This window comes from Patiria miniata, unplaced genomic scaffold, assembly GCF_015706575.1.
Source record: "Patiria miniata isolate m_02_andy unplaced genomic scaffold, ASM1570657v1 HiC_scaffold_24, whole genome shotgun sequence".
Lineage (NCBI taxonomy): Eukaryota > Metazoa > Echinodermata > Asteroidea > Valvatida > Asterinidae > Patiria > Patiria miniata.
Window position 1 is genome coordinate 4,003,069 of NW_024037063.1, and position 26,137 is coordinate 4,029,205.

The 26,137-nt window shown below is 40.9% G+C and overlaps 1 protein-coding gene across 5 annotated transcripts; it reads right to left on the minus strand.

Moving 5' to 3' along the window:
* Nucleotides 1-1,798: 1,798 nt before the first annotated feature.
* On the minus strand, nt 1,799-25,613 carry LOC119731919 (protein transport protein Sec24A-like). 5 transcript variants are annotated; one of them, XM_038205207.1, is made up of 23 exons: nt 25,197-25,611; nt 24,063-24,710; nt 21,982-22,125; nt 18,858-18,959; nt 17,759-17,878; nt 17,205-17,638; nt 16,898-17,073; nt 16,415-16,517; nt 16,090-16,216; nt 15,693-15,802; nt 14,737-14,968; nt 14,535-14,590; nt 14,062-14,163; nt 13,202-13,306; nt 12,479-12,602; nt 11,980-12,138; nt 11,180-11,353; nt 10,122-10,232; nt 9,139-9,317; nt 6,953-7,090; nt 6,334-6,531; nt 5,681-5,784; nt 1,799-4,230 (listed from the first exon to the last, which is right to left on the minus strand). In XM_038205207.1, exons 1-23 carry the CDS (start codon nt 25,297-25,299, stop codon nt 4,119-4,121), a joined length of 3,861 nt encoding a protein of 1,286 aa, XP_038061135.1. In that variant the 5' UTR covers nt 25,300-25,611; the 3' UTR covers nt 1,799-4,118. The 5 variants fall into 5 exon arrangements, with proteins under 5 accessions (XP_038061135.1, XP_038061133.1, XP_038061134.1 ...); XM_038205205.1 differs by having other exon boundaries at nt 17,205-17,523; nt 17,554-17,878; XM_038205206.1 differs by having other exon boundaries at nt 17,205-17,878; nt 25,532-25,613.
* Between the last annotated feature and the right edge of the window lie 524 nt (nt 25,614-26,137).

Here is a 26,137-nt window from a genome sequence, read left to right on the forward strand (position 1 = left end):
GACATCATTGTGTGAACATTCTCACGATATGATAGGCAAGCAAAGCCAGCGGATGAACTATACATGAACCGGGGCACCTGGTGTGCAAACATTCTTCAAGGGGGCCCCTGAAGACAAATGATTACATTTTTGTTCAATTCAAGGTTTTAAATGAGGCACCCACGGTGAGGGGTGAGGGGGTGAGGGGGACCACTGGCATCCCTCGTAGGGTGGCTTACATCCCCCTCGTATATCGTTACTGCAACGGATCTGTGACGGATGTTATCCCAGGGTTGCAGTCTACTTGTCCTTATTATTGACAACGAATATTTCCATACATCCTGAAATCTGTATCCTTATGGAGTCATTTCTTTGTTCTCGTGTACTAAAGTTTTCGAGTTCGGTGCACTTTCAAAACGCTCCTATTTCAACCAGAATCAATTCCCTGGGCTGAAATTCGGACTTAATATCCCTTACATAAAATACTTCAATTTGCGACGGATCAACACACCTTGGAAATTCCTAATTTTTGAGTAAACTCCATATATCTATTTCGTGATAACCCTGTGGAGACGTATTCACCTATAGAAATTGCTCTGTGGAGACGTATTCAGTCTTTTGTTCCCTTATACTCATGTCTCCACAGGGCACCGTGTAACACACCACTCACACACGAAGTCGTGTTTTACTATACTCATGAGGACCTGCCCCTTTCCTTCTTGTGTTCCCTTTTTTTTCGTACTTTAACTTTTATCGACAGCTCCCATAAAGTTTGTACGCGAAATTCTCCAGAGTACTAGTGCTCAGGTCCTCGGGCAGCGTCAGGCCTATTGCTATCGCGCACACCCCATTGTTCCAAGTCCTCAAGATATACATCAAGTCATAGTTCAATCACCTGTGACAAATACCCCGGATTCCAAGAAATTATGGCTTATGCTCCCAACTCCAATTGAGTCATTATGTCATGTATTTCAAGCTTAAAGGAGCGTTCCCGTGCTATTTTCGAGTTTCACTTCGAAAAACAGATTTTGTTTTCCAATTTCTATTTTCCTAGCAATATAAATGTTATTCACTTTTGAATGAGACCCTGACCAAAAAAAAAAAAAAAAAAAAAAAAACCCAGACGTTTGGTTATTGAATTATTTCTTCACAAAATTCGAATTATTGGCCACCAGACAATAAATCGGTTCTCGCAGAGGGAGTTCATTTGTGCGCAACAAAATCGGAATTAGCATTTTTTTTGTTAAAACAAAACCTAAAAATGTAACATTCGTTATGATAGACAAAAAAACAACATTTTTGCAGAGCACAATGTATGCAACTGTTCAGTTAATCTAAAAAAAAATCAGAAAAAGGGAAAAAACAAACAACCCCCACTACATTACAAAAAAAGAAGAATTAAGGCAAAAAAAAAAAAGTCTCCGGTTTCTGGTATGGAGCTTGCCCAAAAAGTGGTGCGGCGACGCGGCTTTTTTTTTTTTTTTTACTCGACTTTTTTGCTTCAAATGTCGGCTGATGACTGCAAATGGTGCCCGACTAAACTTAGTACAAATAGGCCTGTATGGGATTGGGAGTCCAGAGAGGCCACATAAAGCTTATTCTCGACCATAACTCATCTAAAAACACATTAAAAATGTGCAGCAGCAGGATTCCAGTCAAACCAGTGAGTTTGGCGGTTTTGAGACATCATCTTTCATTGAAAAAAAAACTTTTTCATTTTGCCGACGCGCATGGCTACAGCAACGCGCGCGCATACCAGAAACCGGAGACTTTTTTTTTGGCCTAACGTTAGGGTTCAAGTTTATCCAAAGGCATCAAGTTTTACATTTTTCATATATCAATTTTATTTTATTCAGTGAACTCTTTTAAATTGACAATGATAGGTAATACACATTAAAACAATATCATGCTAAAGTTATCTCAATCAACCAAAAAGCTGCCTGGGTCATGAAAAAAAAAGAAGACCTGCTAAAATGACCACGAATATATGCTGCTTCAAATTCTGACTTCACACTGAACCACGGCGTTCTAAAGATTGCGGTAAAACTGCGTTCAGCAAACTACGGACCTTAGGCGAAGAGTTTCAGTCCGCGTACGTTGAGAGTACAAAATAAGCAACTTTTAAACTCATTTATTAATGTGTTTCATTTTACCGCGTTATTTGTGTCAAACTAATATCGTAAATACAGTGCTTTAGAGTTTATGCTTAATAAATAATCTGCTTGAGCTTTATAACGGTTGATTGATACACACGTATTCTGAGTTTTTCATAAGGAAATCTTTAATTTTACTGACCACAGTTAATTTTAGTTTTCAAACCTGGCACCAAAAATGATAGTGAAATTAATTTCTTTTCTATTCCCACTGAACTTATAAAGTGCATCCCCATTTTATATATTTTTCGCACTGTATCCACCATTCTTTAAAAGTCCCTGTTGCTACGCATTATTTTAGTGATGGGGGTCCAATCACACATTTTAAATCATTCTTAATTGGTGCAAGAACTGCACACAAACTTGAACAATTCAGGACAAATTGCACATGTACATCATCAGAAAAGTTAACATTGAGTTGAAAAAGAAGGAAATAAAGATTAATAACATGTTCGCCAAATTAGAAAATATCATTGTAAACACGAAAGCAAGAGGACATTTAAATTCCCACAAAACAATTTGACAGCTGAACCATTACGATGCTCAGGTTTAATATTATGTTTGCAAAGTCGTGGTGGCAGCTGTTTGAATATTACACACTGTACATGTTATTAAACATACCAAGTTTAAAGTCAAAGTATGGGTGCAATGCGAGCCAAGTGAACTTCAAGTAAAAAAAATCCACCGTTTTATCTGTAAGGATATCAATCTGTAGCAGGGAAATGGGGACCGGAAGAAATATCTTTGAGAAAACAAACATAAATTTAAACGTAATTAAAGAAAACTAAATGGCAGGAACAGGTTTCTGGGGAAGTTTCTTGGTGTAAGTTTTCCTTTTGCCATTTTATGTGAAAATCCTAAAGCAGTCAAAATGCCCAATGAAATGGATAAGGCTTTTTACCAAAATGTAAAAAATGGGATATTTACGGTTTTGAATAAGTGCCAAAAGGGTACTAGGGGCATGTGGGGGCTTTTAATCCAATTTCCTCCTCAGTAAATGTTGTAAGGACACTAGTATCGTAACATGCAATAATATCTAACAGGCAATAAAATGTAGAACGGGTTCAAGGCGACTGATTGAAAGAGAGATCCATTCTTCCAACTCAAATCTTTAAATCCACGTTTTTAAATTCTTTTAGGATATTTTTATGTGCATGGACTGATTTCTGAGCTTCTGTCATTAGAAGTTGTCAGAAAATTAACAGTTGAAATCTTTTCTGGACTAAATGTATGTTTTGACCTTAGCTCTACTTTGACCAATTTTGCATGCTCCAAAGAACTTTTGTTCGAAAAAAATAATAGTAATATTCTGAGGTACGGGCATACTGGCACTTGATATATTTTCAGGATACAGATGCCTAGATCGGCTCATGTTGTAATGATTTCAAGTGCAAAGACAACTGGATAGGAACGTGTCACAAACGCCCTCCTTGTTTTTTAAATGCAGGAAAAAGGAACAGAATATAAACACATACCAGGCTTGAGTGGATATTTTTGAAATGTTTCTCGTGTGTGAACAGGGTCAACATCTAAAGGGTTTGATTAAGGACTGCAAGCGTGTAGCATGAAAGGTCCTGAAGACTTTGTCTTTTTACCCCTCCCCTAACCCCATACGTACCCCAACCCCCACCCCTTCTATATCATCACCCCCTGCAGGGTCATCACACTTGCTCATCTCAATATCCTTAGATAAGTGAAGTCTTAACACTTGGTCAGACTTCTTAATCACCATGGGAAGTAACAAGAGTGCCGACAGATCTTTCCCGTAACATCATGTTGGGCACCGCAGGCTTAACTGTTACTGCCGAGAGGGAAACGTCAATGAAACCCTTGTGATTACATACTTCCTCCCCCCCTTTTATCCGAGGTCATCTGGAGACACTCAAGAACATTAATAGATAACAAATGCAAATCACAAGGCAGTTAAAGGGAGACCTGCGGATGGAAAAGTGCTTACTCAAAGTCCTCTGTTTTGTTTTGCTTTCTCTACTTGATCTCTTTCTGGAGATGCTGAAGGAACTCAAAGTACGACATCGATGATTCCGTCCGGTCCTGCACCAGATTTCTCAAGAAGAGCACTCGCTTTTTACTGTCCTCTCTGATAAAAGGTGAAGAAATAAAAAAGCCGTGAAAAGTTAGTTTAATAGTTTACTGAAAAAAATACCGAGGCCATCCCTGCTACAGGCTGTCCCATAAAATTTATATATAAAATGTCTAAACCTACACACCCAAAAGGAAACACAAAGAAGGTACCAATATTTTATGACTACTTTTCAAATACTTTCATTTTCTTCACAAACAGCAAGTCTAAATCAGAATCACCTTTGAGGGCTCCACACCTGAAGGTGCCAGATCGGATTTAAAATTATCTTTAATTTTCCGGCGTTGCCAGTGAACAAGGCAAAGAAATGCTAGCATCTGCCATCCTGTTCTGGCTGATTAAATGTTAACCATGCATGCCTGTTGATCAGCACACTGAGATAGCACATGACTGACAACTGATTAAATGACTAAGCCTGTGCAAGATTTGGTGGCGCCTTTTTCCCTCACGCCCCGTCTCATCGCAAATGACCTTAAAAATCAACTCTATATGCCCTTCTTAGAAAAGAAATGACACTTAGGCCAAAAAAAAAAGTCTTCGGGTTTCTGGTATGGTGGTGCGGAGACGCGGCTTTTTTTTTTTTTTTTACTTTTTTTCCTTCAAATGTCGGCCAATGACTGCAAATGGTGCCCGACTAAATTTAGTGTAAAATATATGGGAGCCCAGAGAGGCCACATAAAGCTTATACTCGATCGTAACCCAATCAAAAATCACATTAAAATTGTGCAGCAGCAGGATTACAGTCAAACCAGTGAGTTTGGCGGCTTTGAGACATCATCTTACATTAAAAAAAAAAGTTTCAATTTTGCCGAGGCGCATGGCTTCGGCGACGCAAGCCCATACCAGAAACCGAAGCTTTTTTTGGGGGTGCCTTATAAGTTTAAGTGACCCTGTCTTAGTTTCCCGTTTCGGCAGGCTGGCACCTGACTAATTGTCAAGTACTGTTAGGGATCCAAGATTGACACGCTTCATTAATGTACCGACTGTACGAACCTAACCACTTTTGCCTAGACCAATTTAGGGATGCGCCGAATATACAGAATATTGTAACATTCTATCACCAAACGACTTTCCCAATAACAGGCATGAGAATGAATTTCAATGAAAAAACACACACAGGAAACTTGTGCAAAAACAGGAAAAAAGTTGTGAAATCAGGCCAAAAGGCCCTAAAATGGGCTCAATAGAAATACAAATGTGGAAATTTGGGCCAAAAAAAATCAGGAATTCCTGTTTTAACAGGAAGATTCTCAGGCCTGCAATAACATTTTTTGTATACAAATATTTGATAGTGAAAATCTTGGCTAAATAAAGTGAATTTTAAAAAACGTTGGGAAATGTTTTAGGCTGTAGTGATTTCCACATAACTGCAAAGTATTCATCGAAAAAAAAAAAAAATTGAAAAAAAATTTGAAACAAAAACCCCCAACTAGAGATGAAATCCCACCTTATGATTTGTAGGGGTGCAGCAAAGGCTCGCTTGTCTAGTAACCACATGATGAATGTCCGCAGTCGTTCTGAGGCAGGGTTTGCTAGTTCCGGCAACTCCGTCTGAGGGGTGAAAGAACCAGAACAAAGTCAGGAAACTGGAATACTGAGCCACAAAATGCACAAATATGATGCGATCAAGCTAAATGAGTCGTTTGTCGCCAATGTTTATTTGGAGATTCAGGCCAAAATAGGGCCACTTCATCACATCACTTCATCACATCACTTCATCACATCTCTTGGTGTTATGACTTCCAAAATTTTAAACTAAAGATGGTACCAGCATGCTGTTTTCACAGCAGTAATGCTGAGATTGTGCTCTTTTCAAATCAGTAATAATTTTTTTTTTACCAGGGTTGACAAACGACTCATTTAGTTTGATCACATCACAAATGTTGGTGAGATTTTGACTTCTATATCAAACGACCCCAAAAAAGTAGTTCCCGTTCAACTTAAAAGTGTCAAGAAAAAAAACGAGGAAATTCAAATTTTTCCAAGACTTTGTGCAGTGTTTTCTATTTTTAATGGCACACATGGGAAGTACAAAAAGAGGAGATCAGCTGTTCCGAGGAAAAGTTGCACAATTTGGTTTTTTTGAAAGGAGAGACTCACCATGCCCTCGGGAATCGACCGAAAGTTGGGCGTGTCTAGAATCTCCAAACAGAAGGCAATGGAGACCTCCCGATTGACAAACAGATACATGGCGTCGCCGCAGTCCATCAGATAGGCGCCGTTGCGATTGATGTACTCCGAGGATAGGCCTATCAGGGGAGGCTGGGGGATGGACTGGTCGTTGACAAGGATGGCACCCTGTGTAGAGAAGTCAGGGTAACAGACTTGTAAAGATGTAGGACTTGTAATTCTTACTCATTCTTACTAATAAGTGTCGTTAAGAATCACATCAAACAATTTTTATTCGTTGGGTCGGTAGTTTCCTGTTGATAGTCATCAATCTTGGAGGACGACTGCATTAAGGAGTGCATCAGAATTATATAATCATAGTTGTCAAATGTAACAGGGACAGAGGGAAAAAAAATTGACCTCAAATTTATTGAATGACTCATACAGTCCTTAGGAAACTTGGGCAAAAAATGTCAAAATAATGACATTTTAAACAAAGATATTAGGGAAAAGCAGCCTGACATTTTGGATGGATGGAGGTATCTGGTGCATGAACAGTTCTTGACTGCATGGATATTTTACGGTGACAGGTTGCAACAACTTGACCCACCTCATCTGACATGTTGTGCACAGGGTACAGGTTGGGGTGCAACTTGAGAATGATGTACTGCAGAGGCTGGCACTTAAACATCTCCATAGAGTACACTCTCTCATCTAGCCTGGTGCTGGTTCCCAGACGAAAGGCATTCTGTCAAATGAGCAAGCAGCAATTTGATTGGGTGAATACAAAGAGTTGAGTGTGATTAAACCAATCGGAACGACCCTTATTGTCTGAGACACTCTAGGTTGTAGTATGGAACCCACAACGAAGGCAATCTGATGAGATTGGCCGAATACAAGAGTTGTATGCAGTAAACACCAATCGGAACAACTGTCAGAGTCTGAAAACCCTGATATCTAATCTAGCTCTGTGGAGTTAGCAGTTATGCGATTGGGTGAATACAAGAGTTGTATGCGGTAAAAACCAATCAAAACATCTGTATGAGTCTGAAAATCCTGATATCTAATCTAGAGATGTGGAGTTAGCAGTGATGTGATTGGGTGAATACAACAAGATGAGGTGAAAAGCCCCAATCAGATCATCTGTATTATACCCTTGTGTTTCAGTTTGGTGTCACACACTAAGTACATGTAATAATAAGAATAATAAGAATAATTTAAAAAGTTATCATGCGTCAATGATCAAAAGCGCATTACAGTGTGTACGGTGAAAGTGACTGTGTTTAGAGTAAAAAAAAACAAACAAACACTGCGCCACTTCTGAAAATATTGTAAATTGGGGGCAGTTTTTGAGAAAAAAAAGGCCAGTTTTTTCCAACGATGGTTGGCTGACCAGCGTTGGAAAGTGACATAAAAATACAACTTTTCTTGAAAATGACAACACACCAGGTGCTTCATGTATCAATATCAGAAGAAGTACCCTAGAATATACTACAGGACAAAAATTCTATTTGTCAGAAAAAAAATCAGCTAATTATGATTAAATACTGGCACAGCCTTGGTTGTGCTCACAGTTCGTTGTCAGCATGACACAAACAACCTTTTATTTAATTGATATAATAATGGGACAGGAAACAAACTTTCATGCTGGACAAACAACCTTGTTTACAGAAAATTGTGGGTCAGAAAAGCCAAAAAAAGTTTGCCTGAAGGACGATTCACAATTGTTTGACCACCATGTTTGAGTGCACTTGATACAAGCTAATCCGTGGTTTTGTAATCTAAGGTTACGACTGACCGCATGCTTGAACACCACCGCTTGCCTACCTTTGCAGCCTTTGTGAACTGTAAAATTTAACTAGGGCTAAGTTCATGTATTGTCTGTTGATTTTTTGTTTTGTCAACAAGTATTGTGCATCAGTTTGTCTCCCGGAACGTATTTTGACCGTGGCTGGTGATAGATTTTACACTCAGATAGTATGTCCGCCCACACTATTTTAAAAAGGATCCCCCTTTGTTCTGAATTTTTTTTTTGAGTGGGTGGGGGGTACTAAGCTACCCGGCACACTTTTAGCAAGCTGTAAACACCCTTTTGTTCAGTGTGCGCAGGCGTCCTGCATGTAAGTGGTACCACTGAATAAATATCTTCTAATTTGTGGTCACAAAATTAGTCAAAGTGCCTTTACTACTACTCGATTACTGGACTAGAGAGTAGTTTATGCTACTTGTTGTTCTACTCGTGGTTTTTCATCTACTCGAGTACTCGTCCAAGCGCGAGTAGAAGCAGGTACTCGCGAGAAGCAATTTAAGGTTTAGGGTTCATGACTTAATACGTCCCCTGTGAACAAGGAATCACTCCCTCCACCTCTCTCTACCAAGGATATTCCATTCGTCAAAAAAACCAAAAAAAACCACCCCGATTTTACAGACTTATCAGGGAATAAATACAATGTGCTACAGTGTGATACAAGTAATGACCTCTCTCACTGACACATTCAGCTCTGCCATCACAGCAGTCAAAATCAATCAAGTAACTGTTTTTTAACAGTTACGAATTCCCTTGTTAATTTGATATAGCCATGCTTTGACTGGAGGTGATTGATATGCCAGCTGAACATACCAGTTACCTCTTTTGCCTGTTGATGGATTTTGACTAGTCACAGTGTTAACATGAATGTAATCTCTCTACAGTTTTCTTAAGGCTTGCGAGCTACAGTGCCTAGGGTGCTTTTGAGGAATCCTTGGTTTCATTACCAGAAATAAATAAAAATAATAATAATAAAAAATCAGTCTTACATTTTTCAGAGCAGCTAGTGTGTAGAGCGGCAGCATGCGTAGTGACTTGGGACACATCAACGTACCGACCGTCTGCCCGCTAGGTAACGTGCCTTTGTAACATGATAAGGAGTCTACACTCACGTTGACTAGCGCATCACGAGCGTCAGACATTGTGGAGGTGAGCGACTTGTCTACAGCTGAAACAAAACCAAACCAAATCCAAATCTATTTAAAGGGAAAATACAACATTTGCAAACATCAAAAAATAAAACTACCAAGTTTTTACGAAATACCTTACTAGGATGTTGGTAAATGACTGTCTAAAGCATCCTGTAAAATTATGGCACCTGCTATGAAGCCATTTTCAAGAAAATGGTATTTTTGTATACATTTCCAACGGTGGTCGGCCGACCACCGTTGGAAAAACCCAACTATTTTTCAACTACTGCTCCAAATTTACCATTTGTTTCAGTCCAAATTGTGTTTGCTATTGGTTACATGTTCATGAACGGGTGCTGGCCAGCTAGACTTGTTCCCTTACCTTACAATTTTCCGGCATCTATAAATTGATCCATTTCATTTTTAGTGGAGTCAGGGAACCAGACTACTTGAAAATGTTTTGTTTTTCTTGGTTTTTCCAGCATTTTCGGACACAAAACTTCTAACATGTCAGTGTAACAATATTTTGTTCTATTATACTAACCCCTCAACTAGTTCATTTCTGAGAATTACAGCGAAAGCCAATGATGTACATTCCCTTTAATCAAAATCCAGAACTTCACTTCAAAACTTGCGAGGAACACAAACCATTTGCTGAGCAAAAACAGGGTACCAGTCAAACTGTATAAAAGAATCTGGAAACGACTGGTGTTTCTGTAGATCCAGCTTTCAACCCTTGATGTATAGTTGTATTCATAGCGTATGTAAAACAGAAATACTCATTTAAATTTTTTTGTGTGTATCTTTGGAATCCATATTTTTTTCAAAATTTTCACTCTTACCCATTCTTGTGAGTAATGCCACGATGCCCTGTTGATCCGCCCCTGCCATGATCTCCGTCAGCTGATTGGTCACTGGCAGGCACATGGTGTGGACACGGATCCGCCTTTCTCCTGAATAATTCATGAGAAAATTAAAACGTTATTGTGATCTGTGATGTGGCAAATCTTTCAAAGCCCCTGAACACAAGTTTCTGTTTGAAATGGAATGAAGGATTAGGAGGATGTGATATAAAAGGATTAAAAAATAAAACCACAAGCTCAGTTAAGATCAACTAATTAAACCTGTGGAATTTTTAAAAACATTTTCCCCTTTGTTCAAAAATAAATTTTGCAAGAATGCTAGATGCCAATTTTACAAAAAATATAACATGAAAGTATGTGTTAACAAAAAAAAAAAAAGCAGCAAATAAAGGCTGCCCCCAAACATGGGGGGGGGGGGGGTGTATACAGCTCAAAGTATCCATTAACCTTAACTCCCTAGCATAATTTACTAGGAATCGTACCCATCCTGGCAAATTCCAACACCTACATGGGAAATCGTACACACACACTGTTGGACTTAGTTTCTGGAGGTATGCCAAACCCAGTGTAAAAGACCATCAGTTAAGGGATACTGTACCTATCCCAACAGATTTAAACAAAACCTGCTGTTGGGCTTTGATGGGTTGAGTTCGGTTAGGGTTAATCCCTAAATCATACACAATAATCAACTCTGTCATCACTGGTACCCTTTTTTTCAGATACATACATTTATTTCGATGCTGCATAAACGACGATACATAATGTTATATATTCAAATTGGCAATACATGTACATATATATATATATTTACAATAGTGAACATTAACTAAATGGCAGCATCTAGGTCCGGGGTGTAGCATAAGCTTTTGTTCCCCAGCCTATGGACAGACAGACAAGTGACACCTTAGTGGGGAGAACAAATTAGTGACAAGAGCGCTTAGCCCAAGGACACAAGCATCCAGGCTCACAATCTGTAAATTACCAAAACAATCTTGGGCTTGATGCAAAAGACCACGGGTTAAAAAAAATTCTGTTACCTTTGCTGCTGGTGTAGAGCAGTGCTGCTTGTAGCGAAGCCACTGGGGAGTCATGTAGGCTCTCCTCTATGCTGACCTGCATGGCAAAGCCAGCGTCTGGGTTGATGTTGGGTAAGGACAGCAGGTCTGTCGACCGCACAAAGAAGTTGCCGTGGAATGTGTGAATACTCAGGCCTGGGGGATCAGAAAAATCACTCAATCACTGATGGGTTACAAGGATCAGGATGCTGTGTTGTAATTTAAACCAACCCTACCAGACACGACAAGGTGCAGCAGTTTTATAGTCTGTGGAATCTTGTCGATTGGACAGGAAGCATCAGTCCAGTCCCTTTAGCATCACCCTAACCCCCTTGAGTGATTACTAGAAACCTTCCTCACTCCTGCAAACACCATATGGTAAACTCTACACCCAAACTGTTGGACTCAGATTATGGTGGTATGCCTGACCCCTTGTAAAGGATAATCAGTTTACTAGTACAGTACTCACTCCAACAGATTCCAACAAAACATGCAGTTGGATTTTGAAGGGTTTGGGGTGGTTAGGGTTAAACAATGCAACTGTTGGATCCTAGGAGCCTAGAAGACAAAATAACAATTTGCGGGCGCTTTACCTCGGAAAAACATTTGCCTTTGTGTAGATTTCTTTCTTTCTTTTTCCTTTCCTTACAAATTAACTTAGACTTTGTAAAAGATTCTGTTTGGAACTTAAGTCACTTCTAATTTCATATCCCAATCAAACTTGGCCAAATCTAGGACCTTACAGGAAAGACCAAAGACATTTTAGGGTACATGCTACTTACCTTTGGTGCAGCGTACTCTCATGACTGCTTCAAACCCAATCTTCCTGGTGAGGTACCGACGGAGGTCGTTACTAAACCGCTCCACTTCCACCAGATTCTGAGTGCTGTGGAATCCTGGGTAATAGTAGACGCTGCCGCCTGAATATTTAGCCACACCCGCTACGAGGCAAATATAAAGGTGACACGGTCAGTAATTAATAACAGCTGTATGGTCCAAATATACGCTCCTGTACAAAATATTAAATTTGCGAGGTATGATTTATTATTTCTTTTTGGAGACAACATTTTCCAAAGAGAATTTTCTAAAATTACAATATCTCTTAGAATTCATGGATGTAATATCACTCAACCAAAAGCAGATTTGTATCCTATAAGGATAAAGATATGTTTCTGTTTAAGAATAAAATCTCAGCAATGGAATTAATTACAATTCAAAATTGAAAAATGTGTAATCAAATTCGATACTTGGAATCTAAATACACAGCGAGCAGAAACGTACCAAGGGTAGCCACGTCCGTGTACTGGCTGCTGAAGAGGAAGATGTCACACGCTATCTGCTGGGCTGAGAAATCCAAGGACAGCTTCTTGTAGAAGTCAACCGCCGGTCCAAGATTTGCAACACTCTACACAGAAAATGAATAACAGTTTAGCATGAGGAGTAATTGAAGGCATAATCTTTTATAACCTAAACCATTTTAAAGAATTTATGAAGGGTGCTCATGGAATACTATTTGTTTTTCACCGACGTATTTTTATTAACACTGTACACTCAAGTGTTGTTCCGATTGTCAGAAATATCACTAGCACTCAGGTGGGACTCGAACCCCCGAACTCCTGCTTTAATGCAGACGTCTTACCACTCGACCACCAAGCTTGCCGGGGGCTGATTCGAATCTTCTGTATTCTTGTGCGATATTTAGTATAGAAGCCATCTTCATTCATTATTTAGAATTGAGAATTAAGCAAACTCTCACCTTATAATATACAAAGAAAACAATTGAGCAAGATGTAAGACTTCCTCCCTAGGATGTGTAAAAAAATCACGTTGAAATTGGAGGATTCAGGACTAAATGGGTAGCTTTTTCGCTTAGCCAGAGTTGAAAACAGATTTCATCAACACAATGGCAGGTCTTGGCCTCTCTACTTGAAGAAAAGATGACAAGCTTTTTGCCAAATGCCACCCACCACTATGGTGAGATACATCCACTTGTCCGAGACTTACTTTGGATGACGCTCTTTGGTTTGGATCCTCCCTGGACTTGAGAGCTCCCTGGCCCAGGGAAGGTAGACCGGACTGGAAAACAGTCACACGCCCTCCAGTTGGGCTCTGCAGAGGAACAAATCAAAACAGTTACAAAAATTGAGGAGCTGAGGAACTAAAATGTAAATATATAATTGTTACCTGGCAGAAACTGTACACAGTGCTGCGTGGCTTACTGCTAAATTTGAGAATATGTGCAATTATCTCAATACTTATCTTTCTATTTGAAGCAAGTTTTTAGTTTTTTAGCTTCCGTCTTCTATCCCTTCTTTGTGTAGCCCTCACCTGGAGTGGCCCTTGACCCTAACCCCTGCAGTGATTTACTACAAACCTTCCTCACTCTTGCAAAATCCAACACCATATGGTAAACTCAACACCCAAACTGCTGGACTCTGATTATGGTGGTATGCCTGACCCCATGTAAAGCATGATCAGTTTACTAAGTGCAGTACTCACTCCAACAGATTCCAACAAAACATGCAGTTGGATTTTGAAGGGTAGGGGTAGTTATGGTTAAATAGGGTATTGTGATTGTAGACTCTCATAAAACAATCTAACAGCAGCATTCAGAAGGAGTAGGAATATTCCAGGTATAGAGAGCTTTCTTATACAGGGGTGTGAGTGACCTCTGATAAAAATAGCTGAAAACAGCTGAAAAAGGTGTAAAAAAGCTGAACTTTGGAAATCTCCTATACTTTTGTACACGGCAAGTGAGGAAAAAAAAAGTTGAAATCCAAAAAAAAAAAAAAAAAAAAAAGCTGAAATTAGCTTTAAATCTGAGATTTCACACCCCTTGCTTATATCAGAGACTGAGTTCTCACCATGAGTTTGAGTGCTGCCTGCAGTGCAGGTCCCAGGGCCGTCTGTGTGTTCTTGTTGCCGGAGAACATGGATGGGATCTGGTTCAGCAGCTCTTGTATCAACTACGGGGAAAACATTTACAGAAGAGAAAATTTAGTAAATATCTAAGATATCGGAGATGATTTTTAATGTGTACCTGCGACTTTTTCCCCGAAAAGAATATGGATGTCACAATTAACAGAGGAAGTTTTCTTTTAAAATATTAATTTCCTTTGTGGTCCATCTGAAAATTCAAAATATTCAAAAATATTTCAACACTAAAACGTTGAAGTAGGGAAGCCACTCAATCATTGTGTTCATGATCTCAAAACGTGTTCTGAGTTTTGACAATCCATTCAGTTTGGATCTTTATCAAAGACCAGGCATCTAACTAGTTTCCAAACAAACTTTTATAACAACTCCATTATATTTTTACTGCATTTATTGAATTTACCTCTTTGTTTTCGTGAACGTTGACCAGCAAATCATTGGGGCAAGGAAGAAATATGTCTGCAAGAAAAACAAAACCAACAAGTCGAAAATGATCTTGAAAGTGCTGAAGTCAAAAAAGAAAGAAACAACAAGGAAATTTCAAACCATTTGAGAGTTTCTACAGTATTTTGGGAAATTATAAACAAGGAAATGTAGGAACTCACCGTCAATGTCGGATACCACCAGCATCTGTGGCCTTGTCATCCCTTCTTGCAGGTTGTAGAAGTGCAAGGTGCTGTCAAACGTGATGAAGCCAATCAGGGTCCTGGCGTCGCCAGGCATGCGGTCCAGGCAGTCTAGGAGATGCTGGCAGGCGATGGAGAGATAGCCAGACTCCACAGCGCTGAAGGAGACATCGATGACGAAGAGGTAGACGGCCGGCTGCGGCGGCCTCAACTACAATCAAAGTGGATGATTGTGGGGAGACTTAAAGGCGTACAGGATCGTTTGCTTTCATGCATTTTTGTTAGTTTCCAATAACACCACCACGCGAAAACCTAAGAATGTTCAAAACCTAGCCTGTTGAAGTTTCAGCTCAGTGGATATTACAATTTTTGAGAAAACAGTGAAAAACCATGCACCACCTTTTGATCACGAAACACAATTTCGTCCATAGGACTCTGTATTTCCAAGGATCAGTCGATTGATAGATCATTAGAAATCGCCAACATTTTTTTTATTTCGACTAAATGTCAGACAGCCAGATGGAATATTTTCACTGGCTGTTTAGTACCAGTACAATATTTAACCCAAGCAAGCTTTTTGATAATAATTTGTTATGTTACTTTTGGGATAAATGCAAATTATCCTATACGCCTTCAATAAGCGAGTGCTTACTTAAACATGTTCATTTTGTGAGGAGAAATCATGTCAGGGCACTACTTGAGCGCTGGTTCGAATGTTGACTCGACTTAAAATTTCTTTTAGAATCACATCCAGACTCAAATCTAGACTCTCTAGTTGCAGATGAGTTCAAGGAGAACTTCAGAACAGGACCATTACGACATTAACTTGCTAAAAGGCAAGAAGGCTATAAGATGAAAATAGGTAGAGCTTTCCGATGACAACACTTATAAGGAATTTTGTCGATTGTTTACAAAAACTTTTCTCCTGGGCTCACCATGTACTCTGAGGGTGCAATGAACTCAATAGTAGCGGACTTGACTTCTGGCCTTCTCTCTGGAGAACCGTAACTCTTGGTGACAGGGTCATACGTGAACTCTTCAGGTACTGGATAATGAAAATAAATAAATAAATAAATATATAAATAAACATTGAAATTTTAACAAAAGAAGAAATTCTGTGCAACTAATTAAGTGTACTTCACAAGTTAGCAAGGAATTCTGGCTTTTGGGAATAGGTACATGTCCGAATTTAAGATTCAGTGCTTACAAGGTAAGCACAGAGTTTTATGCTAGTCAATACACACAGGACTGTGATCGTAAGTGCATAATTCCTTAGTCCGTGATATGAACTTGATGAAGTAGGGCCCTGGTTTGGGTCCATGTCTGACTTACATTCGTTTATCCTATAGCAGAGGTTGCACTTCCAACGCCGTTGCTCGATGATCGTTACAAAGGGGTTGATGTAGGTGCGGCATGAGCGGCACCTTACGATGACACTCGACTGGATCACAGGCAAATGCTGCCAAAATAAAGAAAGTCAGTCCAAATTATTCATATGATTTGAGAGCATATGGAGAACTCCGTTACCAATTTGAGCACATTTCTTCTTCGAGGTTAGTGTGCCTTGCTTACAACTTACAGTCTCTCCGTGAAAATTAGACGGAGGATCTGCTGGCAGTGCCGTGAAAAGGGGCTTTGGGTTTTGCTTTGGACTCACCGAGAGATCCCTGAATGGATGTATGATGAGTCCCAACGGCAGACGAGACTTCTGCAGCAAGGTCTGGGTCTGAGGAAGAGCGTTCAGCGTACAACGGAAGATGCTGCAAATCAAAGACAGACCATTGGGTGAATAATGGCACTGTCATATTCAAAGTATAACTACAGATAAATATTCAATTATATATTCAATCATATAACCGCAGAAAATGGACCAATAATGTACTGGAGTCTGTCAAATCTTGGGGTGGAAATCATGAAGCTATAGCCTTAAGCAGAAGCAGGAGAGGAAGCCTGTTTTAAAGTTGTACAAAGAAATTGACTGGAGTGGGGTTTAAACCTGCGACCTCCGGATTACCGTTCCTGTGCTTTACCAACTGAGCTACCCGGCCCTGGTCAGTTTCCTTTTGTGGTTAATTTGAAAATTACAATAAATGCTCAATAACAATTTAGGATCTCAGTACCGAGCCAGATTTCTACTTACTCTGGGTCAACCTGCAGCTTGCTGTATTCAGGGTTCAATCTGGACTTCGGCGGCTCCACCGGCATGGGTTCCACGATGTGCCTCTCCTGCAGCAGGTTGATGGGTCTGGTCTCGGCCTGCTGCACCCGTAGGTTGTTCATGGAGGCGTTGAGGCTGTTCATGCTGGGCTGCCCTCCCTGCAACGTGAATAACATTAATGTTGTCAGCTGAAGCTGGCAGCGAATAATGGGCAAAGAAAACAGGTTTGACTGTCCAAAGTACCCTGCGCCAATTTAACCGTGAAATACAAGACACCAAGGCTACTCACCGGTTGCTGCATGACGTTGTTCACGGCCATCCGCGCTTGACCCCCGTTGGGCTGTGGCATTCCCCCCATTTGCGGCATGGATTTGCCCATCCCCTGTTGGGGCTGGCCCATTTTGGCCATACCACCTTGAACGGCAGGGGCGGGCGGCTGCTGGTACTGGCCCGGCTGGGGCTGGCTCATGTAGCCCTGTTGTGGATACTGACGCCTGCCGCTGATACCCGAAGAAACAGGGGGTCCTGTTGCTGGTTGCCCACCCATGGGAGGTCCACTCATTGGGGGAGCACTAGTTGGAGGTGCGCCCATTGGAGGTGCGCCCATTGGAGGAGCGCCCATAGGGGGTGCGCCCATTTGGGCACCACTAGTTGGGGGACCACTAGTTGGAGTACCACTCCTTGGGGTACCACCCATTGGGGTACCACCCATTGGGGGCCCACCCACTTGGGTACCTCCCATGGGTGGACCACTATTTCGGGTACCACTAGTTTGGGGCCCACCCATTTGGGGCCCACCCATTGGGGGTCCACCTATTGGGGGTCCACCCATTGGGGGTCCACCCATTGGGGGCCCACCCATGGGTGGCCCAGCTAAGGGATGCCCCCCAGATGGCGTTCCGACCCTTTGAGGATTAGCCAAGGGAGAAACGGGCAGCTGCGACCCTCCAGGTGTTGGAGGACCTAGGGAAACAAAGACAAGAAAATAAACATTAATCCTGACCCCCTGGGCATTTTTTTTTACTTTGGAAAAGGAACTGAAATCTATACAGTATACAACATACGTGAAACCTTATCAACTTCCAATGAGAATTCAGCCCATCTCTAGCAGGGATATATTTCAACAAAGCAGGAATTTGACCACGATCAAGTTTCTTCAAACAGGCCATTTTGCAACTATCCCATTACATGTATTATGCTTTGACCACAACAGCATCCTCGCTCCCTCGTAAAAAATATACTGGGGATATGTAAGTTGATATGTATTTTCCAATAATTTCAGTCTGTTACACTTTGTATTCATATCAAATGCCAGTCATGATAATTACTTTTACAGACACAAAGTATCATCTGTTTCTGTTATGCTTAATTTCTAGTGCAAATTTGTACCCACTTTATGAAATTCAAATGGATTAACCACATGTTACAACACGGCATGATTACTGGTGAAGGTATAGAGAACAAGCAATGCAATTCCTACATAAAGGAAAATAACTTTGTGTGAACTTTTAAAAATTAACCCTAACCCCTTGGCTCTTTTGGCTAGGAATCATTCTCAATTCTGCAAAACCCTCCAATTGTCACCATTTAAAAATTGGATTCAGCTTAATCCAAAATCAACCATTATTTCTTGAATTTGTTCAGTGCAAAGGTGACCATTGCCCCAATCCTTAAAATTCCTCCAACAATCACTGTAAAGGGATGAGGCAGTGCTGGTGACATTCAGAAGCAGTACAGATGATATTACGCATAATGCAGGGCTCAATTATGCATGACTGAACATAAACAATGCTGGGTACAGCCTACAAACTCGACACAATGCATCCTCCAAACTGAACCAACACTTTTTGCCATTCAGCCTTAATCCTCCAAAATCCTCCAACACTGCCTGGAGGATTTTGGAGGATTGAGGAGGGTTAGGGTTTAAGTAAGTGGTGCTAACCTTGATGATAATTGGGAGAATAGGGTGTCCCTCCTTCCAGGGCATCATATCTCTGAGAGGGAACAGGTGAGGGTGCCGCAGAGGACCTTGCGGAGGGCGGACCTGGGCATTGGTAAAATGTGAAAAAATAAGGAACATTCAAGACAAAATGCAAGATACCCCCGTTACTTTATTTCATTGCTGTTCTCTGACTCTGTAGCCAAGACTTCCTTTGCAGAAGCCAGTGAACGAAATTCTAAACTAGGGTCCTGAACAAAGTTTTGAGAATCACTTCTGAAGAACAGCTGTCAGGGAAAAAAATGGGTTTACTATCGTGAATGATGTTCCTATGCCTATCTTCCCCACACAAGTGTAGCCCTCATGTTCCATCGGTGCACTGGCCATGTGGTGATTCAATATCACTACCACAAAAATGGGCACGCAAATGATGGGTACATTACAACTTTTAGGATATGAATTTTCTTATCTAATGTTTACTTCATCCTAATAATAAACAACCTGTGGGTCCAATTGATGTAATTGATACAGGAAACTTGTACTATTTATCTAACAGATGGTGAATTACGGATGGGTAGATATCCAGTAAGGTAGGGGTAAAGTTCAGAAATGTAGGCATAAAAGTCAGTAGAAGCCATAGCAGCTATCAAGGGAAATATTGCAAAGGTGCAGAGTCATTACATGTACATTGTGGAGCACTGTGTTCCAATGGTGTTCGACTCATGTGTCATGACATGTTGGTTCAAACCCTGACATAGTGCTGGTGGCCTTGGGCAAGCCACTTTACTACAATTGCCTCTCTCCACTCAGGAGTGTAAATGGGTACCTGTGAAGGTAGAGACCAGAATGCGCAGCCGTTGCAACAACTGGTCTCATTGTGTGATGAACAGGGGTAATAATTGTGAAGCGCTTTGAGACCTTTGGTTTATATAAAGCCCTATATAAGAACCACATCATGATAACCTAGGTTAAATATAAACTTCAAAAAAATAAATGGTTCACAATAAATGCTCAGTTAATGTATGCAACCTTGTACTCACAGGTTGCAAAAACAGGAGGGTGAATTTAAGTTATACACTGTATTATATTCCCTGGCTTATAGGATCTCACTTTATCTTGACATACACGTATCACAATGTTTAACCTCAGCTTGAAAAAACAAACTGTCAACCAGCAACACTAAAGGCACACCGAAAATGACGCCAAGTGTTTTTAAGGCTTGTTCCCTTTCGTGCTTCAAACATGTGCAGAACACATGTCATGTGACTAATCAAACTGGCAGAGGCCATACTAGTAAGGCAGAGTCAAAAACACACCAGTTTCTCACCCGGCCCGCTTCTTTTTTTAATATATTTTTATGTTCATACATTTGCAATATGTTTTGCATGTTTATTGTCACCATATTGTCTTTGTATAAATTTGTTTCCAACAAATTTGTAGCTATAGGCCTATAGAAAGGGTAATGGCTCCTTTGGACACAATTTCTTTATCAGCAAAATCGTCGAGAAAATTGAAAAATCCATCTGCCATCTTGGGGAAAAAAGAAGAAAAAAAAACCGCCCGCCTCCTTAATTTTTTTAACAAGGCTGGACGAGATACTACTTAATTTTATTTACTCGGCCTAAATTTCATAGTGTAATTTGATGGATATTTTCTTTCACTACCCAAGGGTATATTTATATGTGTTTTTTTTCAGTCACAAGAATGGCCGACAACTTTCAGACAATGGTACACTTTTGCTATTCTGACGTCAGAATGATGAAATGTTCAAACCAACATGTACACCTACACGGCTATTTACGATCTGCATCGAATATTTTTTACATTTTTAATAAATTCACATTAGAATTTTCACAAATAAATTTAATTAATGGACAACTAGAACAGGACGTTTTGGTCATAATGAATTATTCAGTACTTTATAAATGAGTTAGTACGATTAGTTAGAAATTTGACCCCTTTCATAAACTTTACTATTCAAACTCTCCAGAAAATCAGCACAAATGAAAATAAAATGGAGAAATATGCCATTCTTTGTACTTCAAAGTTCAAAGAATGGCATATCACAACAAAGGTTTTAGATTAATGGTACTGAATGTCAGGCTGTTATTTTGTATTTATTACATACAGATGCAGTTATGCATGTACATCAAGTATCGATGTAAAACTACACACATTTCGAAAGAATTTATAACGCAAGCTACCTCTACATATTTTCCATGAACCTCTGAAGGAGGTTTGGAGGAAAGAAACAGAAAACCCCGAGAGCAATAAGCCACTGACCTGCTCACAACAACTTCGGCCACCAGCATGAAAAAGAAAACCAGAATACAAGCAAGCCATGCAATCATGTACAACAAATGATGTAACAATGGTAGGATGTTAGAATCAGGAGGACTAACACGAAGAAGAAAGGCCTTTAGCAGTGTCACTGGAATTGGATATATGGGCAGCATGCTTTGTGCGTGAAAACATACTTTGAAGCTACTGAAATGTGTTGATCAACAATGTAAGGAAACTGTCACATATTGCGAGACATAAAATGCTGGAAAATTCTCATGGTCATGTAATGTTATGTTAAAAACACTTGGGCAAGAGACTGCTGAAAGATGTACATGTAACAGCAAAAGAGTGACACTATATTACATATGAAGTTGGTAATTCAGAACCATGACATTAAGCCCAGTTCGACAGTCTCAAACCCTGTGGCCCACCCTGCTATTTGAGCAGAGTGGTAAACTGCTATTGGGAGGCAGGAAATTTTACCAGGGCAATCTGCTCTCCATATACACCTTGTGGAGAACACTATGCTCGATAGATTACACATGAGGCAGAACCATGACATTGAGGCCAGTAAAACGGTCTCAGACCCCATGGCCCACAGGGTCTACCCTGCTATTTGAGCAGAGTGGTAAACTGCTATTGGGTGGCAGGAAATTTTACCAGGGCAATCTGCTCTCCATATACACCTTGTGGAGAACACTGTGCTCTATATCTAATATTGCCAAGATACCATGACTTTAGGATAGAATAGGACAGGATAGGAGAAAGACCCAAGAAAGTCAGCAGCATGCAGAAACATTCATTCAGCCAGCTAACAAAGCTAATCGGAATTGTTAACAAATACCTGAATCCCCCGGTGAATAGTTGGCCAGGTCCGCAGTCGGGGAGGAGGACTGCAGGTTGAATTTGGGCATCGGTAACGAGCCCAGCGATCCCGTAGAGGGCGACCGAATCATGGAGGGGTACTTGGGTACCTGCAGGCCCTCTCCTTTTGTTTTATAACCCAAACGGGTGCGTCGAAGGGGGAGGGGCACGGGTAGAAAGGGCAGGGCAATTTGCCGTGCAGCCATACACGAGAGTTACAAACAGTCCAAAACAAAGAAGGGGAAGGGGAATCGGATGCATGTGAGTAAATAGGGGAAAATGTGAAGAAAAAAAAATGGTTAATGATTTGCAGGTGAAAATTACTTGGAGTGCGCAGGCAAATAAAATGCAGCACCCAAACATTACAAGTAATGTATAGGTTAACATTAAACATTGATGAGTTGCGTTGCTGTGCATCACATGGTACAAATGACTGAGCTTACAATGTACATGTGGAATTGTACACGATCAATTTTGCCGAGTTGAAAGTTACTATTATGGCTATCAGTATCAAACTTTAAAAATTGAACCTTGAAATCACAAAGGTACATTACTTTGAACTTGTACATGAATGTTGCAACATGAAGTACTTCAGTTTGTTTGCTTACACTTTATTTACCAATCATTAAATGTTAGTTTGATGAATGATACAAATGTAAACATCCATTGAGGGTTATAAGTTTGGAGAGTTGCAAAAGATTAGATTGGAAAAATCAAAGGTTTACTTTGGTTACATGAAGCTATTTTCATGCTTTCAATCATGCAGAGCAAACTAAAAATAAAGGCAACGCACATTTGGGGGATACAATGTCCTGAAAATAAATTTTGCACTTTTTTTTCTTTCAAATGGCACTTTCTTGCCCGTTCTGGTGTTTATTTCCAACTTTTATTTTTGTTGATTTAACCCTAACCCTCCAGGGTATTTTGGCTAGAAACCCTGCCAAACGCAGCAACATGCAACACTTGTCTAAGTGACAAGCCTGCCCAGTGTAGCAAGATCCATCAGGTCAAAAGTCTCGAGGCCAAACTGCCTTAGAGTCTGTGGTCACCCAACGCAGCAGGATACAACTCGGGCATTGTTCTATGGGACTAGCTCTCAGTGTCTCAGAAGTGGCCGGTTTATGCACTGGTGTTGGTAGCATTTTCCATCAAAGTGCACCAGACTTTTCCACCTGATGCACTGTGCTGCGTCTGGCAGGGTTAGGGATTATGAGAATGTCAAACATGCACAACCCTATCCAATGGTACTGGGACAGCGTATTTCTTTAACCATTGTACTTTTGGTGTAGTTTATTGCAATTGGAGGATTCTTTGACTCACCAGCCAAGTGATTTTACCAAAGACGCGACAGACTTGTTTACTTTGGTCTCATCGTTTAGAACTTTGGTCTCATTGTTTATTGCTGACCAAAGAGTTTCCTCACAGCATGGCCAAGCTTTCTGACAATACAGTCGAATCTCGTTAGTACAAACTCTGTTAATACAAAATTCTGGTTATAACAAACATAAAGCCTTGGCCCCGACTGTGCATTTATGTGCACAATGAATGGGACTGATGTTCCTCTTAATACAAAATTCTGATATAACAAACAATTTGGCTAGGTCCGAACGAGTTTGTATTAACGAGACTCGACTGTACCTGCTTGGCAGTTCTTGGAGTGTACTGTGGTTTCACCCACAAAGTACAGTAGCAGATATTGGAGGGCTGTGCAAAAAACGTGGGCGAGTCAATTTTTCCCAAATACTGAAGTGATTTGGAGGATCAGGTAGAGCAAAGGTTAACTTAGCTCTGGATAGTGTTTATTTGACCATGGGGAGTCAACACTCATGCGCACTCAATACACCCAAGTTGATAAATGCAATAAACTACCCACAATCCGTTGTTTCCTTCACAATGCTGAAAGACATAAGCCATCACCAGTGCTGTTGGAAAAGATGGAGGGTTGTGTGGGCCACCAAAAAAAAAAATTTCAACCTCAGTCAACTAGAATACCGCATCAACCACACTTGGCAAGCTACCCTGGAAATTAAGTTTTACCTTTCTTGGCACATTTCGACTCACCTGAGGAATTTAAATTTCTGTCTATCCCTGGCATATCAGGAGTTGAAGGAGAATCCATTGAACCGGGAGTTGCTCCTTGAAGTGGCTGTCGGCCGTAGGTTCCAGGGCCACTAGGCGAGGGTCCAGGGAGGGGCATCCCAGATGCAGATCCTTGTGGAGGACCAGCGACGTTGGTCCTTGTAGGGGGACCTGATTGTCTGGGGAATGAGTTCACTTGCTGGCTGCCAGAGTACTGGTTTTGAAGAGGGAGTGACGAGGGTGGGTTGCCCATGCCATGCATAGGAGGGGGTCCCCCTGGTTTGGAATATGGACTGTTCAATGCTGGGTGGGTGGAGAAGTCACTCGGGGGTGCTCCCCTTGACATAGGATGGGGGCCAGCTTGGTTAGAGTTTGGCATTGTTGAGGAACCTGGTGGTCTCTGACCGTAGGCCCCACCCATTTGGGGAGGCGGGGGACCAGTTGGGTAACCATCCTGGGTCCTAGGGTTATTGCCGGTTGGCCCTCCATAGCCAGATGGTTTGCCTGGGTGAGCACCGTTGGCAGTGGGGGGAGGGCCTTGGTTGTACCCCATGGGTGGGTTCATTCCCGGTTGATAGTTAGGGTTGTAACCCCCTGGAGGTGGTGGTCCTGGCTGCTGCATTGGAGGCCCTGTTAAAAAAAAATAGAAAAAAAAAACAATCTTTTTCTTGTACTTTGTATGCGTAGGTCGGTTGGAGGGTCTTCAGTTGATTTGGAATCAAAATCTACATTATCCCATCTCTAATCACCTTTCATGATATTTCACTTCGGAACATGAGTCATATTCCCATGTCATGCATGTGCACCAATTCATCATGTGTTGATGAAATGACATAATTTTGAAATCCGGTTTTGTCGTGCATCTTAACTTTGGGAACACCAAGCACATACGTTAGTTCGACTTCGCCAATCAAAGTTAGATCCACTTTGATTCCCTGAAGAAGTTGGTTTAGGCCTACTCGTTAAGCCCCCCCCCCCCCCCCAGCAAGTCAATGCAGAGAAAAGACAATTTGACATGCATGACATGTTTGATTTTGAAAGAGTTTCATGACCATGATTCTTTTTTTAACAAATGAATGGAGAAAGATCAGGATTTAAGAATACAGTGTGACTCACTTGAAGATGGCGGTCCCATACCGCTGGCGAAATTCTGCGGTGGGGCAGCGCCGGGCATTTTCATTGCCTGGCCATGGGCGTGTGGTGGTTGCGAACTCGCCATTTTGGATTGATGATGATGATGAAACAACGTGATTTGTAAATGACAATCAATGCACAGATCGTCAAAACCGTTCACAAGAAGGATATAAATGTACAGTTTTCATTTATATTTTGTTACATTCATGGTACTAAATGAAAGTTAAAATATCGTAGAAGTCACTATTTTAGTCATGAACTGAAAATGCCCATGAAAAGGTACCTAACTAACGGAGAAAACATTGCGTAAAATTTACTTTTCCTGTCGTTAATTCGGTGAACGTGACAGTCGCCATTGAAGGAAAGCACTTCGTCATCGCCCAGTCTTGAGCTCGAGCATGCGCATTGTGCCGGTATTTTCAACGTGGCACTTCTAAAAATAGAAAAAAAGTTCGTCTTCTCGGGGGAGCTCGTCATATGTATACATTACCGAGATCTATCTGTGCACTTTAATAAAAAAAAAAAGAGACGTGGAAAATGTTACCTAATTTTGATTGCTGTGTTTTCATTTTAATGACCATCACCCAAGTGAAATAACTTTCACAAAAGTCGACGATTTTCAAATGTTTTGTGTTTGTTTCCGCGTGATACCGATATGGGTCAACTTGTTGACACATGAGCAGTGGGCGCGGCGGCGCCAGACTCTAGGGGGGGGGGGGGGGGGGGGGCAAGGAATTAATTTTTTTTTTGGGGGGGGGCAGTCAAAACAAATCTTAAGCCTGTTTGCGCGCGCGTGCCCATTGTCAGTGGTCCGGAAATAAGCCACTAGCATAATTTTTTTATGAATGAGAAATGTACAAACCGCAGAATGGTGTATATTCAAATATATAACAAATGTACAAAGACGTAGGGCTGCACACTAT

Bases quoted from the DNA above. Each gene is read 5' to 3' on its own strand.
- LOC119731919 (XM_038205204.1), bottom strand. From the start codon at position 25,299: ATGGCGAGTTCGCAACCACCACACGCCCATGGCCAGGCAATGAAAATG. The intron at 24,711-25,196 runs GTGAGTCACACT...TTTTTTTAACAG, and splicing joins TATGGGACCGCCATCTTCAA to GGCCTCCAATGCAGCAGCCA. The intron at 14,591-14,736 runs GTGAGTTCCTAC...TTTTTCTTGCAG, and splicing joins GGTGGTATCCGACATTGACG to ACATATTTCTTCCTTGCCCC.